The sequence below is a fragment of the Sus scrofa genome, chromosome 10, assembly GCF_054392235.1.
Source record: "Sus scrofa isolate SSC_HxYL_T2T_F1_AM1 chromosome 10, Sscrofa_HxYL_maternal_Yorkshire_Landrace_v2.0, whole genome shotgun sequence".
Classification (NCBI taxonomy): Eukaryota; Metazoa; Chordata; class Mammalia; order Artiodactyla; family Suidae; genus Sus; species Sus scrofa.
Genome location: NC_139392.1, coordinates 83689642 through 83712830, shown reverse-complemented (window position 1 = coordinate 83712830; position 23189 = coordinate 83689642). Strand labels below are relative to the sequence as shown.

The 23189-nt window shown below is 40.2% G+C and overlaps 1 protein-coding gene across 46 annotated transcripts in view; it reads left to right on the top strand.

The window, feature by feature from the left end:
* PARD3 (par-3 family cell polarity regulator) overlaps positions 1–23189 on the top strand; it is a 634673-nt gene that overhangs the window by 592607 nt on the left and 18877 nt on the right. For all 46 annotated transcript variants that reach the window (XM_084980471.1, XM_084980461.1, XM_084980477.1 and 43 more), the window contains one exon: positions 22468–22582. In XM_084980471.1, coding sequence (XP_084836597.1) covers positions 22468–22582 — 115 coding nt within the window. The remainder of the gene's footprint in view (positions 1–22467; positions 22583–23189) is intronic.

Here is a 23189-nt window from a genome sequence, read left to right as displayed (position 1 = left end):
ATTAGAAGAGTCAGAAGAAATAACTATTCAGAATAGGAAAAACAATTCTAGGCTTTATATTCCATACTCAACAGAGTGGCCATTGCAACCCTCTTGGAACTGTGGTTAATGAAATAAAATTTCTTCGTGTAGGCATATTGACCACCCGATTTCCAAAACTTACTGGAAGCCACTTTTTAAAAGAGTTATTAAAATGAAGTTTAAAAGGACGTGAAAAGATAAAGAAGATATTAGAAAATGGAGCAATTATAATTGAACATTAATTTATCTCAGAGTTTCCTGGTAGCGAAGGCAAAAAAGACAACATAAAATCCTTACTTTATGACAGAAGGAAATATATGTGTTTATCTAGAGAAATATTCTCGTTAGCACTAAATTCCAGGAGTCCTTTTTAACACACCTATTTATGAAAGGTCAGTGTCAATAACCATTTTCAAATGAAGGGTTGTGTAAGGTTCATGAACATTGTTATAATCAATTGTGTAATAGATGGAAATATATGAGATCATCTGTAGAAACACCTTCTCTGGTACCGTATGTTAGGAGTAATTTCTTACATTTACACTTTCTAAAATAAAAATTGTATAACGAGTTGGATTATGTTTATAAATATAGGGTTGCAAAAACAGAAGTGTTCACATGATGGATCTTTTGTCCGACTGACTTTTGACTAAACTTGAAGGTATAACATTATATTGTAAAGATATCTTCCTGAGAATTTAAGGTAATATAATCCAGAAATATTTAACTTTCCGGATCGATGGTCTTAGTCTTCTTATGAACAATAAAATGTTCTTAGATAGTTTGTAAATCCAGAACAAAGGGAAAAGTACCAGGGAGCTAGAATCCTGTGTCAGGAAATTCACCAATAGTGTCTACCTAAAATTTTAAAGTCAACTTAAGATTTTTGTTTTTATTTCATGATTTTAAAGAAAATATGTTCAAACTACCATCCGTTTTTTTTTGTTTTTTTTTTTAATCTCCATTTTTGATAATACTGATTTTATCAAAGTGCCATACCACTGTATTTTTCATCAATTATAAGATTCATGTTTTTCACAATTTAAAATCTCGGACACGAAGATTCTTCTTACAATGTCACCTTAATTGGCAGCATTTTCTTTCTCGGAGATATATAAAATGTGTCATGATTTAAGGGTTTCTTTTTTTTTTCTTATTTCGTTTAATTGAAGTATAACTGATTTGCAATGTTGTGTTAGTTTCTGGGGTACAGTAAAGTGATTCATATACATATATATATATATATGTATATATATTCTTTTTCATATTGTTTCTGCTAGGATTTACTACAGGATATTTAATCTAGTTCCCTGTGCTATACAGTAGGACCCTGTTGTTTATCTATTTTATATATAATAGTGTGTATCTATTAATGCCAAACTCCTAATTTATCCCTCCCCTACCACTTTTCTTCTTTGGTAGCTGTAAGTTTATTTTCTATATCTGTGAGTCTATTTCTGTTGTGTAAATAAGTTCATTTGTGTCATATTTTAGATTCCACGTGTAAGTGATATTGTGAGATATTTGCCTCTCTCTGTCTGACTTACTTCTCTTAGTATCATGATCTCTAGGTCTATGCACGTTGCTGCAAATGGCTATTTCATGGTTTCTTAAATGCAGACACAGTTATAGTTTTACACTTCACACATACCCCTTACATTTTAGTTCAGTGTGCAACACACAAAGAAACAGACTATATTGATCAAAAGAGAAAAAAAGAAAACCTTGATTCTGGCAGCAAAAAAGATAGTGGATTACTTCTCCAAAATTCTTGACATATTATTGGAAAAATAGAGAATCAACGCCTCAACTGAATCCATGTTGTAATTAAGCCCTAGTGACTTGATGGAAACAATTTTGCAAAATTCGCAGTAAGTGACATGTAAATTTGTGTTTATCAAAAACACCCTCAAGTTTATTAAGTGGTCTGCCTTTTACCCATCTATTTCATGGACTCCATACATCTTCATAAAGTTCTCTAGATAATGTCTTGCCAAGACCATAGAGATGACATTTTGATGTCAAAACAAAATAACATAACAGAAACCTATAGAAACAATGTTGCAGTAACAAAATGAAATGTCAGTGGAGGTCTATTGTAGCGTAATGTCAAAACAAAATGTCAGCCAACATCCTTGGAGACACTATTATGATATCAGAATGAAACAATATTGGTGCCAGTCTGTAGAGACATTACAATATGAGAAAAGACAAAACAGAAGGGTATACTCGAGATCTGTAACTTCTGAGTCTCATGTAGCTCCATGTCAGATAATTGGCTTGTGACAAACATGGGTAATATTTCAGGATATGTTTTCTAAGTTCTTGTGCAACTCAAGAAACTATCCCAAACTGGTTCTTTACCGTAAATGCCTGTGTTAGAAAATTGCTGATGTTTCCATCTAAATCTGTGTCAGTGTCTGTGTCTGTGTGCCTTCTGGGCTTCTGTCGCTACTGCACATGTAATTAGTTCTATTTGGTCTTGGCTGAGCTTCCCTGCACACTAGCACTTGGACTTCAGTTGGACGTAAAAATACAGGAAAGGCGGTATTACAATCTGCTTGTAATGGATCATACTGGGCTTTAACAGATGCTTTGCTCCATTGCTTTCCCCTATGTCCTCAGGTATCGCTGGCACTACCCCTGCCCTGGTGAGCCTCAGGCATCAAGGCTGGTTTTGAAATATATGCCTGAATTCCCGTGACCTTTGCCCCTTCCACCCACGATTCAGTAGCACCTTGGCTGTGTAGTTACTCTACCTGTCTTCCAGCTCTTCGCTTTTAATTGAAAGGTCAAAGATTCTATGACTATTGCAGAAAAACAAATCTTTATTAAAATCTGTAATCACGTTAAGTTAGGATTTTTTTTTCCCCAGAAGAAAGTTATTTAAATTAGTAAGGTGTTGAATTAAAGTCTTTGAACATTTTTAGACATAGAGAAGTGAAACGTTCACCGTATGAGTCACTTTATAAAGGTTAAAAGGGTTTTATCCACATTTTAAATAATTTGTGTCTGGAATCCGATATTATTGATTTTTTTAGAGATTTGAAATTGAGAGAGTAAAAGGCAACTAGAGAAAAAAAAGTCTCTTCTGTGAATATATGCTCAGAAAAGAAATAAAGAATTTTTTCTCATTTTATTCAGCTACAGTATAATTTTAAAATCATGTTTAAGCAAAATGATACAATGCAATCTCAATTAACTAGAAGCCAAGCAAGCAAACCCACAAGTAGCTAATATGTTTGCAAATTTTACTTTTTAGGAGAAAGAGGTTGATGCTTGCGAAAGTATGACTAATGGGAGTTTGCAAAAAAAAAAAAAGGTCAAAAAAGTGAAAGGGCTTCGGGGAAATACCTAGTCAACAGGATAAGATTCAGCTCAATTTCTTCCTTTTTTTCTTCTTGGAGTAGTCACTAATAAGAACTAAAGGTCATGAGAATCTTTTTTTTTTTTTTTTTTTTTTTTTTTTTGCCTTTTCTAGGACTGCTCCTGTGGCATATGGAGGTTCCCAGGCTAGGGGGTCTAATTGGAGCTGTAGCCACCGGCCTACGCCACAGCCACAGCCACAGCAATGCAGGATCCAAGCCGCGTCTGCAACCTACACCACAGCCCATGGCAACACCAGATCCTTAACCCACTGAGCAAGGCCAGGGATCGAACCCACAACCCCATGGTTCCTAGTCGGATTCGTTAACCACTGAGCCACGACGGGAACTCCCTAAAGGTCATGAGAATCTTAAACCTTTTTAAAAAGTTAAATGATATTCATTATTCCTTCTTTCGAAGATGAAAGAAAACTTCCGTGCTTTCTAGAAGGGTTTTTGAATGTGAGGGTTGAAACCAACAAAAAGGGATTTAGACAAAGTTTTAGGTAATCAGAGTATCAACTGCTTCTTCTAAGACTATGATTATTCACGATGTTATACTACGTTCAGTTTGCTTATGTTCATTCGCCTGCAGTAGCCACCAAACTATGCCATCTCCCAGAAAATGATGTCAGCTTTGTGTGTGGTGGGGACACTGGAGCCTGGCAATGTTCTCAAAGCTGCTTCTGCAGCGGGGGAGGACTGCACTGCGGGAAAAGTCATGACACCTTCTTTTACCATGAGCACCGGTGGAATGATTTTAAGAGATCCAAATGGGAGCTGGTCCCTATTTGGCAGGACAGTTAAGAGTGGAGGGCAGGGAATTCCCATCGTGGCCAGCGGTAACGAACCCAGCTAGGATCCATGAGGGTGCAGGTTTGATCCCTGGCCTCTCTCATTGGGTCAAGGATCTGGCATTGCTGTGAGCTGTGAGCTGTGGTGTGGGTCGCAGACATGGGTCGGATTCTGCATTGCCGTGGCTGTGGCGTGGGCTGGGCAGCTGGAACTCCCAATTCAACCCCTAGCCTGGGAACGTCCATATGCAGCAAGGGCAGCCCTAAAAAGCCAAAACAAAAACAAAAACTGAAAGTGTAGGCCAGCAAATATTGAAGCAGGGTATTAAAAATTACAAATTATCAACACATTGACCAGCGGGAGTAAACCTGTGTGATAAATGTATGGCCAAACTGTGAATTTCATCATGTGTCAAGGAAAGGAAAACTATTTTGAGTATTAATGTCGGAATGTGTGTTTGGTGGGAGAAAGTTTAAAGGACTTGGCTAAATCATTAAAATAAAATTTCCTTATATTTGTTGCTTTGTAGGTTACCAATGCAATGCTTTAAACATTTAGTCTCCAAGTTTATATAAATATATGTAGACATATTAAAAATATGAACATATAATATAAAAATATATTCTTAAAAAGTTATGTTCGTATAGTTTGTGTGTGTGTATATATATATATACACATACACACACATATATATATTCTTAAAAAGTCATATAGAAATAATTCTAATGTTTGTTGTGGAGTGGTAGATATTCTCCTGTTATTAAAAACAACTGTTATATTATAGAACATTTTCATCTATGCCTTTCATATACTGAAAATAATAATGATGTAAGTATCTACATGCCTTGAAATATCCAATATTTTTGAAAAGATATTTAATCTACTTGAAAATAATTGAGAATTGAGAATAATACAAACTGGAAAGTCCAAACTTAATGCAGAGAATGAAGACATTTCTTCCTCTTTTCTTGAAAACCATTCCAAAATGGCAAAAAAGAATAAGAAACAGAAAAGTGGCTCTTTTATTACTATATATGATGACAGAATAACCCCAGGATGTCAAAAACCAAGTCACTGCACCTGAGAACAAAGATTGACAGACTCTTCTCTGAAGAAACTGAATGGCCCCAGAGAAGGAGCTGACATGTGGGAATCCCCAGCCAAAAACAAGCTCTCTGCTCAGCCCTCCTGGGGACTATCTACCATTTCATGAGCCCCACCCATGCACACAGTGACTAAGGTGCTTTTCAATGCCTCATGCTTAAATAAAAGGACATTCTTAAAAAGGACAGGCAAGCGTATCAAATATCTGAGGAGAGCCTTAATTGTGGAAGACAGACCAAAGCAATAATAGGAAATATTTAAAAACTGTTAATACCCACCATGAAATAAGAGAAGATACTGCAACCATCAAAACATGTCCAGGAATGGGACTCCCTGGGGGTAGAGCAATTTAAGGCTCTGGCGTCACTGCTGAGACTCGGGTTGCTTCTGTGATATGGGTTTGATTCCTGGCCCTGGAACTTCCATATGCCGTGGGTGCAGCCAAAAGCAACCAAACAAAAGAGCCCCAAAGCAAAAACATGTCCAGGAAGCTATTAGACAGGATTGTTAAGAAAATATGAAACAACTCTTGGAAAATAATAGATAAGATAGCAGTATGAAGAAACACGATAGAAATCTTGGTAGATAAGATTGAGGAAATTTCCCTGAAAATAATAAAACATGAGACATAAGACAACCTAACAGGAAAGAGAAAATCAGAAGTTCATCCTGGGAGGTCCAGCATCTAATGTAGATGCTTCCAAGAAAGAGAGATAATGTTAGGAAATAGCAAGAAACTCCCCCCGAACTGGGAAATTTCAGCTTCTAGATTGAAGAATCACTGAGTGCCCAGAAAAATCAATTTTAAAAAGGGAACAGTGTGAAGTTTCCAAATACCAGAAATAAAGAGATGAACCTTTAAAAAAGTAGACAATAAAGAGTTGAGAATTAGAAAGTTAGACAGAGAGCTGGGAATCATAGCAGCTTTGGGAGCTAGAAGACAATAGAGCCCTTCCTCCAAATATTGAAGGGTACGTTTTCTAACCTGCAATTCCAGACCTCACCAAACTGTCCGTGAGTGGCGAGGGTAGAATAAGTATATTTTAAGCATGCAAAGATGCCACATTTCTTGCTCATCCCCTTTTAGGAAGCTATAGAATGCTGATGATGAAGGGAGGTGCTTGGACCTCGGCTCTTCAGGGAGATAGAGAACAAGTGCAGATTGGGGCATGTGGGATGAGCACCGGGGGCTGAAGAACTCCATGAAAAAACAAAAACTAAGGAGTTCCCGTCGAGGCGCAGTGGTTAACGAATCTGACTAGGAACCATGAGGTTGCGGGTTCGGTCCCTGCCCTTGCTCAGTGGGTTAAGGATCTGGCGTTGCCATGAGCTGTGGTGTAGGTCGCAGACATGGCTCAGATCCCTCGTTGCTGTGGCTCTAGTGTAGGCTGGCAGCTACAGCTCCGATTCGACCCCTAGCCTGGGAACCTCCCATATACCGTGGGAGCAACCCAAGAAATGGCAAAAAGACAAAAAAAAAAAAAAAAAAAAACCTAGAATCGATAAGCTATCATAGATTTGAGCTTGTGGAAATTTTTATTAAAAAGCTATAGAGAGGCAGAAAAAAATTGCAAAAAAAAAAAAAAACCAACCCACATATCTGAAAAAAGACTATCACCCAACATACCAACATATACAAAGAACTTTTGAAATTCAACAATATGAAAAAAGACAACCTGATTTTTTAAAAAAGAGCCAACGACCTTAACAGACATCTCACCAAAAAAAAAAAAAAAAAAAAAAAAAGATGCGAAGATGGCAGAGAAGCGTATGAAAAGCTGTTCTGCATCATATGTCATCAGGGAAATGCACATAAAGAGAATAATGAGATACTGCTACACATCTATTAGAATAGCTAAAATCTAAAACACTGACAACACCAAATGCTGGTGCAGATGTGGAGCAACGGGAACTTGCTCAGTGCTGGAGGGAGGCAAAATGGTACTTTGGAAGACAGTTCGGCAATTTCTTATAAAATTAAACATATTCTTAACACGCAATCCAGCAATCGCACCCCTTTGTATTTACCCAAAAGAGTTAGAAACTTCTGTCCACAAAAAAACCTGTACACGAATGTTCATAGCAGTTTTGTTCATAATTGCCAGCATTTGGAAGCAAAAAGGGTAAATAGTCTGTGATACATCCAAACAATGGACTATTACTCAAGGCGAAAAAGAAATGAGCTTTCATGCCGTGAAACAACATCAAGGAAATCTAAAGGTGGATGACTAGTGAAGGAAGACCATCCGAAAAAGCTATGTACTGTGTGATTCCAACTCTGTGACAATTTGGAAAAGGCAAATTACAGAGACAAAAAAGATGAGGCGTTGCCAGGGGAGGGATGAATAAGCAAGCCCAGAGGTTTTTTAGGGCAGTGAAACTATTCCGTATGGTACTGTAAGGATGGATCCATGCCATTTTATTTTTGTCCAAACCCACAGAATGGGCAACACCGAGAGTGACCCCTACTGTAAACTAAGGACTTTGGGTGATAATGACATTTTAGGGTAGGTACATGAGTTGTAAAAAATGTCCCACTTTGGTGGAGGATGTTGATAGACGGGGAGGCTGGGCGTGCACATGGGTTAAGGTATGTGGGTCTTTTCCTTCCTCTCAGTTTTGCTGTGAGCTTAAAACTAACTACTCTAAAAAGTAAAGTCATTTTTAAAAAGGCTATAAAGACAGGCTTTAAGAAAATGGAGCAGGAGTTCCCACTGTGGCTCAGTGGTAATGATCCCAACTAGTAACCCTGAAGACACAGGGTCAATCCCTGGCCTCTCTCAGGGGGTTAAGGATCCGGCGTTGCCATGAACTGTGGTGTAGGTCACAGACGCGGCTCCGATCTGGCGTTGTTGTGGCTGTGGTGTAGGCTGGCAGCTACAGCTCTGATTAGGCCTCTAGCCTGGGAATTTCCATATGCTGTGGGTGCAGCCCTAAAAAGACATAAGAAAAAGAAAAAGAAAGAAAGAGAGAGAATGGAAGAGGAAAGAAAATGAAGCAAAAGAATAATCACCAATGTCATAGAAGAAAGGAAAGAATGTTTTTTATTTTATATATTTTCTTCCAGTTCTGTTGAGCTATAATAGATGTACAGCTTCGTATAAGTCTGAGGTGGACAGCAGAATGACTGGACCTTAATATATTATGGAATGAATTATCACCATAGGTTGAGTGAACACCCATCATCTTATACAGATGCAAAATTAAAGAAATAGAAAAAAAAAAAAACGGTGTTTCAAATGACTGCATCAGAAGATAGCAGTAAAAATGCATCATTCAGAAATAGTAGTTAAATACCAGAGGTGTTCAGGTAGACCTGGACTACTGTTAAATCCCTTGCTTTTGCTTTGTGTAGTGGGTCATACGGCTAGTTTACTTTCGATAATATTGAGTCCAGTATTAAACATGACTGTGAAAGAACATGAGCCATGCAGGAGTCATCAGAAGCGTGCATCTCAGACCGGAAATTATGATCGACCCTCTCTGCCTAGCTTAGGTTGAGTTAAAAAGCAATATCATAGAAAATAGAGCTAAAAGCCTTAAACGTGTTTTGGGGGGAATTGGGTGGACAGAAGGACAAAATGTGATGAAGGAGAGTCTTTTCTAAGCCTTTTAGTTAGCTTCATAAAATATAAACTATGCATAGGCAAACATTGCTGTGAAAAGCAGTATTTTACAAAAGAATGAGGTCTACCATTAATTCCAAACAAAGGCCCACTTTTTGTGTTCTCCCAGAATAATGCATCTAAACCTGAAATGAGAAGTGAAATTGATGGACATTTCTTCCCTCTATCCAGATAATTTCTGAATTGGGTCATGGCCAAATCAAGAATGGAAGAAAAGCCTGGAAAAATTATTAACTAATAATTATGACATTAATTCAGAGCGTAAATAGAAGGGAAAAATTAATTGCCAGTCAAGAAAAACATGCTTGTGTTCTTTGAAATGTTTAAAAACTATATAAAAATTATATATGCAAACTCTTTACTTGGGCCCATCCAATGTTCTGGTTTTTTTTAGAAAATGAATAAATTTATGCTTCTACTTTTATTCTAGGTGTCAAAAACCTTTCAGAGTTAGCCACTCATGAAACCTACAGGCACTGTATCTCCTGTTACATTATTTTCCACTTTAAGTCATTTCAGAAAAGCCATATAGAATTTAGCCATTATTCAGAATTATGACATGAGTATTAAGCACTGCATTGCCTTGGAATTTTTATCTTAAAAAAAAAAAGCATAGCTTAGTTTCGTATAGTATTTTGCAATTATGCTGTCATTAAAGACAGAATCAAAAACAAAGACAATGTTAGCCTTAAATTCGGTGTAATCATCTCATGATTAAAGAATTAAAATAATGGTTCTATAATGAGTTTCTATGCTTGTGTGATAAAACCTCTGTAATATGAAAAAGAACATGTTAATGGTTTTATTTTGTCATCAAAACCCATCAGCTTTTGCAATTTCTATTGCTTTTCTGTTTCGAATTTCCATGACATACTCCCGATTTTCACTCGTCTTTTACTTCTTCAAGGTTTTCACCTATACTGTTAAAATCCTTTCACTCTTTACTCACTCAAATGTATATTTTAGTTTGAAGCACAGGCTTTAGCTGTGGATCACAACTGACTAACCTTTGTATCCCCAGTGGTTTTACTGAATGAATAGTATAATCCATAAACTTTCTTCAACTCTCTAACCCATTAGAATAACCTTACTTGTCCTTGTCATTTAATAGACAGTTCAAGAAAATCACACAATCTACGAGAAGTAAGTGCACTTTGGGCATTAACCCCAAATTATATCTGCTTCTCGCACTGTGCAAAGAAAAATGGCATGTGTGGTTTCTTATAGGCAGTAACATTTTATTTTCCAGAGTGCATTTAAATTCATAGGTATACCTGAAAACGTTTTCTCTCCTGTCATTTGTTCGCCGAAAGCCTCACAGAGTTGCCTGCTAGGAATTCTTGTGCCTACAGAATTCCACCTCTGTCCACTGCTCAGCCCACGACTCCCACAGGGGTTCGTGGAAATTCAAACTGGATTTTTCCACCATCCCTGGGGTTTTAGATTCTAACAGTCCCTCTCACAGTATTCAAAGGCTGTTTATTTAGAAAGGTTTATTGGCATATGATCTCTTTGATAGTTCAATATCGACAGTTTGTTTAAGTTTGCTAGGCAAGATTGCTTTGGTGCTGTGTTTTAAGCCAGTGCCTCACTGGAGGGGTGGCTGTAATAGAGTCTACCTTTTGAACAGAAACCAGTGTGGAATATTTCTGTGAAATTTACTAGGCAGGAGGACCTACCTCCGGCTCCCAGTGGAATGTGTTTTTTTTTGTTTGTTTTTTTTTTCTCTGTGTATTTATTGTTGGGTCCTGAAATTAGGTATGTCTGTGCATGTGTGTGTTCTTTGTAGCTGGAGGAATTCCCCTCGAAAAAGGAAAAGCTAAATTTTTCTCACTCCTGCCTGAGCCTGGTGACAGGCTAATAAGGAAGAGTGATGATACTAATAAAATGGGGCGAGGGGTACATTCCTGAGATTTTGCTGCATATAAAATGATAGCCCTGTTGCCCAATGACCGCAGAGGGACTCAGACGGAGCACCGGTCCCCAGTCTTTCTGATGGAGGAGGCGCCCCTCCCTGTGACTCATCTCAGCCAAAGCAAATGCGGTATTAACAGCTCTGGTGACCACCTCCTCAACCCAGAGAACAGAGCTGTATGTTTTTAATTTGTTATGATTTATTATACCAAAATTGGTGTGAAATGGACAACAAATCATGGGTGTCAGAATCTGAAAATGAATTTTATCAGCTGAGGAAAGTGAGGGCCTCTGGGATTTGCATCAGTTTCTCATAATTCTTTTCATATTACAGATGATGAGTCAAACTGTGAAAATAAACTGAAAATGACACGCCACTTCCTAAGTAGCTAATTTCCCATGTTCATGAAGACATATATATAAATATAGCCATCCAGCCTCACTTTAGACTTTTTCTGTCGTATAAGGGGATGTGTACCCACTCACCGAAATATTTGCCTAAAATCCTTAGAGTAAGTATTAAAACCACTTGTTACATCTCACAAATATCTGGGGTTATCAACAGGAAAATGCAAATATTATAACCAGGTATTTACCAACTTAATTTTTTTTTTCACTGTACAAACTTGGAAGAGAGTATTTCTACCTGCATGCCAGTATAAAAATGCTAAGATTGAAAAATGCTCTATTCCCCCAATTTCAGATGTTATAAATACCTTTCAGCATCGCAAAAAAGCGGCCCTTGTTAGAAACTAACTTTGCATGCATAATTAATTTGAGCACCACATTCCTACTTCACAACCAGAAGAGAAATTGAATTCAGGTGTTTGGTGAACATATGGGGGAGTTGCTGTGAATTTATGACCTGTGGTTTGAGTGTAAAACCCCAAGATACTTGCTGATAAAACTTAATGAAGCTTGTGCAGAGGAGCTATTTTTATTTGTAGTTTGGTAATTGATACATTTCTTGGTTTAACCCTCCCACCCTTTTCCCCCATCCCTCATAAATCTTCCAGTCAGAGAGGTAGAGCCATAGCAGAAAGCCAGGCTCCTTGGCCAGGTTGTGCTAATGCGAACTTAAGCCGAGGTTCGGAGTCGGCTTTGTCACGGTGTTTTTAGCCCCTTCCTTCCCTTTTAAATGAGCAATTGATGCTTCTTAACCAGCACAGGTGATAGGAGGCAAACGATGGGGCGTGGAAGGAAGTGTCTTCAGGTTCCTCTAAGAGGAGCACAAAGGTAGCACAAAGAAGTGACGCCACTTGACTCTGCCCGAAAAAAGCAAAGATGTGTCACCATGGAGTCATTGTGCAAACGCAGGCAACAAATGCATTGCCACATAGAGGCTTCCTCCCCTAGGAGAAGCACACCTTTGGGGACAGGAGCCTGCCACACACACCCTGGCCACCTCTCTGCTGCTCTGTGGGTCCCTAGGATGTCACAAAGAATGCTCCTGGATTTGAGTGCCAGGCGAAAGAACAGATGACACGTGCTCCCTGTTACCATACGGGGTGTAATGGGTTTAATGAGAAACCTGTGTTTGCTCACTAATTTACAGCAATTAAGAACTCAGTTCTGACATCTGTAGATTATAACTACTTGTCTGGCGATTACAAGATCAGGAATAGTTTATGGAATTGCTAATCAGCATAGAAAAATATCCAAGTGAGAAGAGTGTTGTTTACCAGCAGCCTCTGCGTGATGGTGGTTCCTGGTCCCTGAGCTACTAGCATCTCTTATTAGTTCAGTGACATTGCCCCTCCCCCCCCTGCCGCCCCCCCCCCCCCAGCACTTTCGTTGTCCCTGTTCAAGAACTTGTTTATATCCACTTTATCACACTGACAATCTGTCTCTTTTGAAAGGATTACAACTCTGTACATCCGCACGTGACATCACAGTAAGACATTGCTTAATGATCTGAGACGCTGTGGTCATTGCTGACTGCCTGTTTCCAAAGCGATGTGACAGGTCTGCCCTACATATGTTTTTTTCTGGTGTCACTTTTTGCCTGCTCCGGTCCCAGTGTCTGTTTGAGGTGATATCCATGCAATAGTTGAATTTTGGACTTGCCCTTGGTACCAAAAAAGGCACTAGAATGTAAGGATAATAAATCAGGCAAGGGAGGGAAATAGGCTCTAATTTTTCTCCAGTGAAGATGTTTCCAAAAATATGAGTATTCTTGCAGGAAGGTCTATTCCTACAGTGTCCTGGATCTTTAGTCTTTCCATCTGTGTCTATTGATCACCAAGGAAATCAATAGAAAGAGAAATTTCTCTAAATAAGTGGACTAAAAGCCAGGAACCTCTCATGAAGGTGCAGTTGTTACCTAGAGACATAGCTGGGGCTGGGAGAAGCCAGAGGTCATCAGAACAGAATCTCTGAGGATACATGAGGATAAAGGAAGCTTTCACTTACTATCTGCTTTCTACCTGTGCTGCGATGCAGATGATAATTATGTTTCAGCATCTGGAATCCCGAGATCTGAAAAGGGCAGTGCCAGCAGATGAGGAGAAGGAATTCCTTAAGCAGAGAAGTTAGCAGTTTTCCCCTCTGGTTGCCTTGGAATAACTGGAGGGAGGTGATAGAAATGCATCAAAGGGAGGAAGCTTTGCATGTGGAGCAGAATTATTTCCACAATCTCAAATATAATTTGGAAACTGGCTTTTGCATTTTTTTAATTGGGGAAATGAATAATGTCCTTTTGCATCCCCACTAATTGGATGCCAAGTACAGGTGTGAAATTCACTAGCATTTGGAGTAGATGTTTTTACTTAGGGAGTTCCTGTCATGGCTCATGGCTCAGCAGTTATGACTAGGATCCACGAGGATACGGGTTTGATCCCTGGCCTCGCTCGGTGGGTTAAGGATCCGGCGTTGCCGTGAGCTGTGGTGTAGGTTGCAGACATGCTTGGATCCCACGTTGCTGTGGCTCTGGAGTAGGCTGGTGGCTACAGCTCCGAATAGACCCCTAGCCTGGGAACCTCCATATGCTGCGGGTGCGGCCCTAAAAGACAAAAAAAAAAAAAAAAAAAGAAGAAGTTTGTACTTAGGCCAAAAAGTAAAGTGCTAGGGCCGAGAAGGATATAGCAAAAATGAAGAGGCCAAAGGTATGAGCTGACGTGATTATAACCGGGACCCTTCTGTGTATTCTTCTTTGGTAAGTTGGGGCTGTGAAGGAAATCAGTTATATACTGAACCCTTGGCAAACTAAGTAAAACCAGCTTTCACCAGGAATATCTCCTTGTGAGCTGTGTGTTGACCCACCTCCTAGAAGGCCACCAATCTCTGCCAGAAAGAGAATCTAGGATGAGCCCTTGAGTTCAGCTTTACTGAATGACGGGTGGTGGTAGAGGGGTCTGTTCCCACCACACCCTGGGAAAAAGCCCATCGCGGCTGCTTTGGCCTAATGAGGGCTGAGGTCCCAGAGTCAGACGGGGGTGTTTTGGTGAAGCGATGCGGAGGTTGACAAAAGGAGCTACCCCAGGCCTTTGGCTAGATTTCCAGGGGGCATCGTTCTGGGCTGTACACTGGTGTCCAGTGGAAAGTAGGCCCCGTTGGTTTCATGTGTTAAGATCCACCATTTTCCAGCTTTCGGTGAGGTCTTTTGCAGTTGTATGTACTTCATGCAATTTTTGTCAGAGATGAGAACTTTGGAGTGACCAGCCACCTCAATGAGAGTGCTAACACGCTCTTTTACGCTGCTCAACAGGCTTTGCAATGGGCAATGTTTATTAGGTTGTGGGCAAGGCACAGCTCTAGGTATCCTTCTAGACCATTTGATTTCATTTAATAGGTATGAACAACCCCGTCACGTTTTTTAGGGTGACATGGTGGTGATGGTGGAGATGGTGTGGGGGTGTGCACGCACACTGGAGGGAGGCTGGCTTAGGGAGGTTATGTGTTATCCCTTGGGGCAGTGGAGCTCCAGAGAGCAGACCCACCAGGCGATCACATTTCAGACCCCTGTTAAATTGCATCCAGCAGCATCCTATTGGCCAAATCAAGTCACATGGCCAAGGCCAGCATCACTGGCTGTTAGATTTTTTATTTTTTATTTTTTTGCTCTTTAGGGCCACTTGTGTGGCATATGGACGTTCCCAGGTGAGGGGTCAAATCGGAGCTGCTGCTGGTGGCCTACAGCCACAACAATGTGGGATCCAAGCTACATCTGTGATCTACACCACAGCTCATGGCAACGCCAGATCCTTAACCCACTGAACGAGTCAGGGATGTAGTTGGGTATCCAAGTAGTTTACTGCTGAGCCACAACGGGAACTCCAAGCGTATTAGTTTTTTTTTATCGCTGCCTACAAATAAACACAGACTTAGCAACTGCAAACAACACAGGTTTACTGTATCAGTATCTGGGGCTCTGGAGTCTGGCATTGGCTCATCTGAATCCCCTGCCCAGGGTTACCTCCCAGTGCAGTCAGGCCATCAGCCAGGCTGAGTTCTCACTTGGAGCCTCTGCTTGGGAAGCATCACTTCCCTGCTCCTGGAATTGTTGGCAGCCTTCTGTTCTTTGGAGCTGTAGGATTCATGGAGCAGCTTTCTTCCTCAAAGCCAGAGAGGAGAGATGGACACTGTGTTCTTATATACACACACATCATCCTACACAGTCCTTGCCCTTTGCCGCATCGCAGTGGATAGAAGCAGTGCCCAGGCCCTTCCCATGCTCAGGCGTGGGAGTGGCACACAGGTGGAAATCCCACCGGCAGGGATGGTGGGGTACCTGAACCTCTGTCCATTGTAAATAATTGGTAACAATTTACCTGCTGCAGGGGTGTGACATGCAAAATATATCGAGGTTAAAAGGTTGTAATGAAGGCATAAACCTAAGAAAGAGAAACACATCCTCTTATACATACCAAACACTGTAAAACAGTATTTGGGTCAGAGGACAATGATTATTGAAGAATGGAAAAGAAAAGACGAGCCAGGGTGGGAGTCATCAGGAAGAGCTTGAAGGTGGTAGAATTTGATTTGACTTCCTGGTACAGTTGGAAAGATGGAAAGAAAAGGAGAGGGTATTACGGAAAGAAAGATCGGAGCACATTTATCTCGTTTCTTCCTTGGAAGCTTCTCTTCTCTCATACTAGAGACCAGTCTAGAAGCATTCTAGACTCATTCCCCCTTCGGAGTCCATGGATCCATCCTCTCCTCTGTCTGCTCCTCTTTTCTCTTTCCCTTTCTCCTTCCCTCTATGGACAGGAGAGTGTGAACCAAGATGGTACCTCCCCGCTCAGTACAGTGAGTGGTGGTTCTCCCTTCCACTGAATTCTGGGTCCTAAAGCTCTGACCTCCATTCCAGTTTTCTGGATTTCCCCTGCATAATTAAACAGGCACATGTTAATGTATTTTTAGTCCATAAAGAATTCATCAGTCACATCACACACTTTGCTCTCTCAGCACATGCTGGTCTGAAAAGATGGGTCGGGATGCAAGTCTGCAGGCCAGCATGTCCAGAGTTAGGCCAATCCGGAGGAGCAGAGGCAAGGCTGTGTGGACAATGCCCAGTGGTCTTTTGTATAATATTTGTTTCTTGGGCCTATTAGCAGGGGACGACTAGCCTTATTTCAGTGCAGTGAAAGTAAATAGCCTAGAAAAGCAACATAGAAAATGGGCAGCATCTGCAAGCTCGCAGGCATCAGACAAATTTTTTGGTCTCACCTAGGATTAAAAAAATAAAATAAGCCAACTTTTAAAATTGAGTAGGGTGGGGGTGGGACTATAATTCTGACTTCTTTCAAAAAAATTAGAAGGTAAACACCAGACCCATGTCCCTTTGGGGCAATAATCTACAGGAATGAGAAAGCCCCCCCCAGCCCCCTGCATTCCAAGCAGATTTCCCCCAATTGTCACAGAATGTTCCTGGTGCTTCCAGCACAGTGGGTCTCCTTCTCTCTTTAGTTAATTGCCCTGCAGGCATTGGAATTTGTCCCAACTCTGAAGCCTGTGCACTTTTTTCAAAAGCCTTGTCCTTAGAGCATCTGCAGTGCTTTCAAATGCATGCAGATTCCTGGGCCCTGCACTAGAGGAGTGACTCAGAATATCTCAAAATGAGCATCAATCAGCATTTTTCCCCGGATGATGAGATTCGTGCACGAGACGTGTATAGTGGTGAGAACCACTGCTAGGAAGTTTCTTTCCTCCTTCAGCGCACCTAAGGAGATGTCTGGGTTGCATGTCTGTGGAGCACGGATGCAGGACAGGCATGCAGACTTATCTGCAAATAGGATCGTGGCTGCAGTTAGCATGTATTTTTCAGCAATTTTGTTTGTAAAGTGCATTGCAGGAGTCCAGTCTGAAGGCTTGAAAGCTTAGTACTCTGAGTAATCTACCTCTGACAGGAGAGGGTACATCCCCACGGTACTTGGATGGGAAAGTTTTGAATTCCGTATAAGTCAGGGTTAGGTTGTACCTGTGGGTTTGGGATGTTTGTAGTGTGTGATCCAATGTACACTTTCTTAACTTTGTCAGAAAAAGTCCTAGATCATTACTGAACCAAAATGAACCCTCTTCATTTAGTTTAAAATCCACATACCCACATACATACCTATATGTGTGTACACATGTTTGTAAACACCAGTGTGTAAGGAAGGCTGAATGCTAGTGTTGGATGTAAACTGTGTGGGGGGTTTTTGTTTGTTTTTTTCTTTGTTTTTTACACAAAAAGCATCTCTGTAATTCCCCCCCTCATCCCTCCTTTCTGTAGACTTTGTATAATTTATGATTTACTGACTCCTCGGAAATTTTCTCGTCTTGCTCACCCATCTGATCAATGTAGGTGATATCTGTAGTATATTTATCACCAAAAAAATAATGAGCAACTTTAAGTTGACCATGAACCCAAATCGAAGCTGATTGGGGTCTGGAGGAATTAATCATTAGTGCTAATGAATATTTAAAATTTTCTTTGGCTTTCTTGGCAGAGGAGGTAACCAGGGATATTAAGAGTCTGGATAAGAGTTATTAGCTCTTTGAGACTGGCCTGAGAGGCAAAACTAAGCAGTTACGGTGCCTTCATCTTTGGAAGTCAGGGTTTCACCTGCAGACTGCCAGCTGTTGTTCCCCAAGGACACTTGACACTCTCCCATTCTTCGGAAATCACCATCAATGGGGAAACCTTGCAGCCTGCTTCCCTGCCTCAGCCCTTAGGTGTTTTGCTGTTCTTAGGCAGGTCAGTCTGTTTACTCTAGAGCATAAAGAAAGGAAGCAAGGCAAAAAGAGTGAAACAGTTGTCTCACCTGCTCAGATTTGGAAATATGGTCAGAAGTAACTTCTAGAACTTATCCTATGAGAAACATGTAGGTCACCAGAATTTTATTTTATTTTTTTAATTTTCTATTATGATTGATTGACAATGTTCTGTCAATTTCTGCTGTATAGCAAAGTGACCCAGTCTTGCATATATATGTACATTCTTTTTCTCACATTATCCTCCACCATGTTCCACAAGTGACTAGATATAGAGACTATCTTTCCTCCACTGTATGTTCTTGCCTCTTTTGTCATAGATTAATTGACCATAGTGTTTGGGTTTATTTCTGGACTTTCTATCTTGTTCAGTTGATCTATATTTCTGTTTTTGTTCCAGTACCAAACCGTTCTGATGACTGTAGCTTTGTAGTAGAGTCTGAAGTCTGAGAGCCTGATTCCTCCAGTTCCATTTTTTCTTTTCAGTATTGCTTTGGCTATTCGAGGTCTTTTGTGTTTCCATACAACTTTTAAAGTTTTTTGTTCTAGTTCTGTAAAGAATGTCCTTGGTAGTTTGATAGGGATTGCATTGAATCTGTAGATTTTCTTAGGTACTGTTGTCATTTTGACTATATTGATTCTTCCAATCCAAGGGCATGGTATATTTTTCCATCTATTTGTGTTTTTGATTTCTTTCATCAGGATCTTATAGTTTTCAGAGTACAGGTCTTTTGTCTCTTTAGGTAGGTTTATTTCTAGGTGTTTTATTCTTTTTGATAAAGTGGTAAATGGGATTGTTTCCCTAATTTCTCTTTCCTATCATTCACTGTTAGTAATAGAAATACAATCAATTTCTCTGTATTAATTTTGTATCCTGCAACTTTACCAAGTTCATTGATGAGCTCTAATAGTTTTCTGGTAGTGTCTTTAGGATTTTCTAGCTATAGAATCATGTCATCTGGAAACAGTGATAGTTTTACTACTTCTTTTCCAATTTGGATTCCTTTTATTTCTTTTTCTTCTCTGATTGCCATGGCTAGGACTTTTAAGACTATGTTGAATAACATTGGTAAAAGAGGACATCCTTGTCTTATTCCTTATCTTCCTTTCTTTGTGGAAATGCTTTTAATTTTTCACCATTGAGAATGATGTTAGCTGTGGGTTTGTCATAAATGGCTTTTATTATACTGAGGTAGTTCCCCTCTATGCCCACTCTCTGGAGAGTTTTTGTCAGGAATTGGTGTTGAATTTTGTCAAAAGCTTTTTATGCATCTACTGAGATGATCATATGTTTTTTATTTTTCAGTTTGTTGATGTGGTGTATCACATTGATAGATTTGCAGGTATTGAAGAATCCTTGCATCCCTGGGTTAACCTCTATTCGATCATGGTGTATGATCTTTTTAATGTCTATTTGTATGTGGTTTGCTAATAATTTTGTTGAGGATTTTTCCATCTATGTTTGTCAGTGATATTGGCCTGCAATTTTCTTTCTTTCTTTTTTTTTTTTTTTTTTTTGTGGTATCTTTGTCTGGTTTTGGTATCAGGGTAATGGTGGCTTCGCAGAATCAGCTTGGGAGTGTTCCTTCATCTGCATCTTCTGGAACAGTTTCAGAAGAAGAGGTGTTAATTCTTTGAATGTTTGGTAGAACTCAGCTGTGAAGCCATCAGGTCCTGCACTTTTGGTTTTTGGAAGTTTTTTAAATCACATTGTCAATTTCAGTACTTGTGATTGGTCTATTCATATTTTCTATTTCTTCCTGGCTCAGTCTTGCTACGTTGTACCTTTGTAAGAATCTCTCCATTTTATTGGCATACAGTTGCTCGCAGTAGTCTCTCATCATCCTTTGTATTTCTGCAGTGTTAGTTGTAACTTCTCCTTTTTCATTTCTAGTGTTATTGATTTGAACCTTCTCCCTTTTTTCTTGATGAGTCTGGCTAACGGTTTATCAATTTTTAAAATTAAGGACCTGGGTCAACTTCCCTTGATGGGAGACTGCATGTTCAAGACATCACAAAGAGTAAGAAGAGGTCCATTTTCATCAGTGGTTTGGGCTTCATGAACCTAATAATTATGGGGTTAAAACTGTGCTGCATGAAAATAATAGGGAAATATTTCTACTCAGACATGCAAAATACTTCATCAGGCAAGCCTCCCACCACCCCCCTATTAAAAGCTATGAAGGCACAAAAGGCACAGCTGGAAAGAGGACAGTGAGATTAAAGAATGTTCACTTTCCTAGCTTTTGTCTTACGAATCTATCCACGTGCCTACACCGTCACTGTTCTACATGGAGAGTGAGGAGTTTTGTGGGTGGGGCATTACACGGGGAAGCCACTATTGAAAGTTTATCTGTTTGGACAAGATAAGATGCTGTATATATGATTTAAAAGCCTGTAGGAATAACAACCTGCCAGGCTCAGGAACGTGAAGGGGAAGTTTGAAGCGGTGCCCACGTGTTGACGGAAGTGTCATGTTGTCAAGGAGCCCATTTTGCAGACCCGTGAACCTTCCAGGTTTTCAGGCTGATCAGTTCCAAAGATTTGTCAGAAGAAGAACAAAGGGAAGACAAGTTTTCAATGACTGGGAAAACCATCACATTGAATGTGGCGACCGAATATTCCAGAAGCTCTCATGAAACTGATAGTTACATAAAGGTGATAGGAACCCATCCAAGGTGATAAGATGAAAGACTGTCCCGTTTTCTTAGAAGACGTTCAGAATGTGATTTTGGATGTGATCATTTTCGATTTGAGATTTTCAAACCTTTGGAATTCTTTGAAACGTGAAATTATACGAAGACATATGTTAGATTGAGAATTTTATAGACTCTCCTTTGACAGCCTTTCTCTTTCCAGGCCACCTCTCAAATTACATTACCCAGGGGGCTGTGCAGCCAGAAGAACGCAGTAGCTCAGAGTAACCAGGGCAACGAGTTTTCAGTGAGGGAACCCATCTTCCTAATGGCTGACAGCTTCCCATTCTGCTAGCAGCTTGGATGTGATAAATACAAGACTTGGGTCTTGTCCTCAAGAAGTCCGAAGTTTTGTTGGCAAACTATATACTTACTGTGCTTGAAGAGCTGTAATTCGGGGGTCATGAATTGGAATAGGCCAAAGGTGCCACAGAATTTAAGATTGATTTAATTTTGGTGATACCTATTACTCTTGAAAAATACTCTTTTAAAAATGTGTGTGACTTAATGGAAGAGGGGCTTTGGAGTCTGCCGTGCATTTTACCGAGTGATACAACCTGGTCTAGTGAGATGAGGCTGGACTAGTGATCAGAAAAATTGGGATTCTAATCATATTCCCCACTGGCCAGGGAAAGACTGGAAACCTCAAACCAGTGACTGAATGTCAGTTTATATCTGTGTGTGTGTGTGTGCACATGTGTGTAAGAAATACCACCTTTTGCACCTATATTACAAGTTCTCTGTGAGGATAAAACAGAATTCAAAGCTATAAAGAAAGCAACATTATTATAAGCTAATTGGTTCAGTAAAACTACCACCTGAAGTTTTTGTTTGTTTGGTTGATTGGTTGGTTGGATTTTTTATTTTTTTATTTTTTTATTTTATTTTTTTAATTTTAGGGCTGCACCAGCGGCATATGGAAGTTCCCAGGCTAGGGGTCCAATCGGAGCTGCTGATGCCAGCTACAGCCACAGCCACAGCAACAGGGCATTTGAGCTGCATCTGAGACCTACACCATAGCTCACAGCAATGCCAGATCCTTAACCCACTGAGCAAGGCCAGGGGTTGAACCCACATCCTCATGGATGCTTGTAGTGTTCATTACCACTGAGCCATGATGGGAATTCCTGAAGTTGTTTCTAAGATGCTTTTCATTTGTACTATGTATGTTGGATTTTGTGTATAGACCTCTGATAACTCATAAAGAAGAACTTCATTTAATGCCATTATGAAAATAATACTGCACATTTGTCAGGCTCTATTGTATGGTGTTATCTCTCTTGATGATTACAACTCTGACATTTAGAGCAAAAATGTGCTCTTCATATGTTTAAAGAAGCTGCAGAGGTATTAAGTGACTTACTCTAAGAAGTTGGAGGAGCTGGGACTGGACCCTGTTCTTTCTGACTCTTAATGCAGTGTCCTTTCTGAAAATTTTTTTGCTGCCAACACCTTGCCAGATTACAGAAAGGAAATGAGGCTTTGAAAGAGCTGCGTAAAAAAGGAACGTGTAAAAATACTGCTTGCCTTCTTGAATATCTATCTGAAATCACTTCAATAAGTCTTAATCATCAGAACAAAATGAAAACATATTTCCAATGTCTAGATATTGTCCTAAAAATTCACTTCCTCTCCAACAGCACCTTTTCGCAGCAGGCTGCCTTTTTTTTTTTTTTCCCTTGGCAACTGCAGTGTCATAGATTGTATTTCTGAAGGGTGTTCACTGTGGCCCGTTTTGTCTTTTGACAACAGATCAACTCCCAGCAACCATGATCGGATACAGCGTCTCCGGCAAGAATTTCAGCAGGCAAAGCAAGATGAGGACGTGGAAGATCGGCGACGTACCTACAGCTTTGAACAACCTTGGGTGAGTGAGTGGTGCCTCAGCCCGGTTGTGGGAAGTCCTGGGACTTCCCTGCAGTAAAAGCCACTAAGCTGTGCCCTTGGACCTTTATGAAAGGAAACAAGGTGGAACCAAGTCCCTCTGACCTTTAGTCTGTTGACCTTTCCTTCCTTTCCACCTGGGTTTCATCATTGCTAATTTCATTTTACGTCTGTTGCACCATCTGTCCATTGCATCATAGGTTTCACTTGCCTTATGACAAGACAGAGCAAGAATATTCCTTTTTTTTTTTTTTTTTTTTTTTTTAGGGCCGCACCTGTGGCATATGGAAGTTCCCAGGCTAGGGGTCGAATCAGAGCTGTAGCTGCTGGTCTACACCACAGCCACAGCAACACAGGATCCGAGCCGCATCTATGACCTACACCACAGCTCACAGTAATACTGGATCCTTAACCCACCAAGCAGGGCCAGGGATCAGACCTGCATCCTCGTGGATACTAGTTGGGTTTGTTTCCGCTGAGCCATGATGGGAACTCCCCAGAGCAAGACTATTCTGACTCTCAACTATGTGTTTTTAAAGTTTAATATTTTTCTATATATGCTTTTCACGGAGTCAGAACACATCTATTGC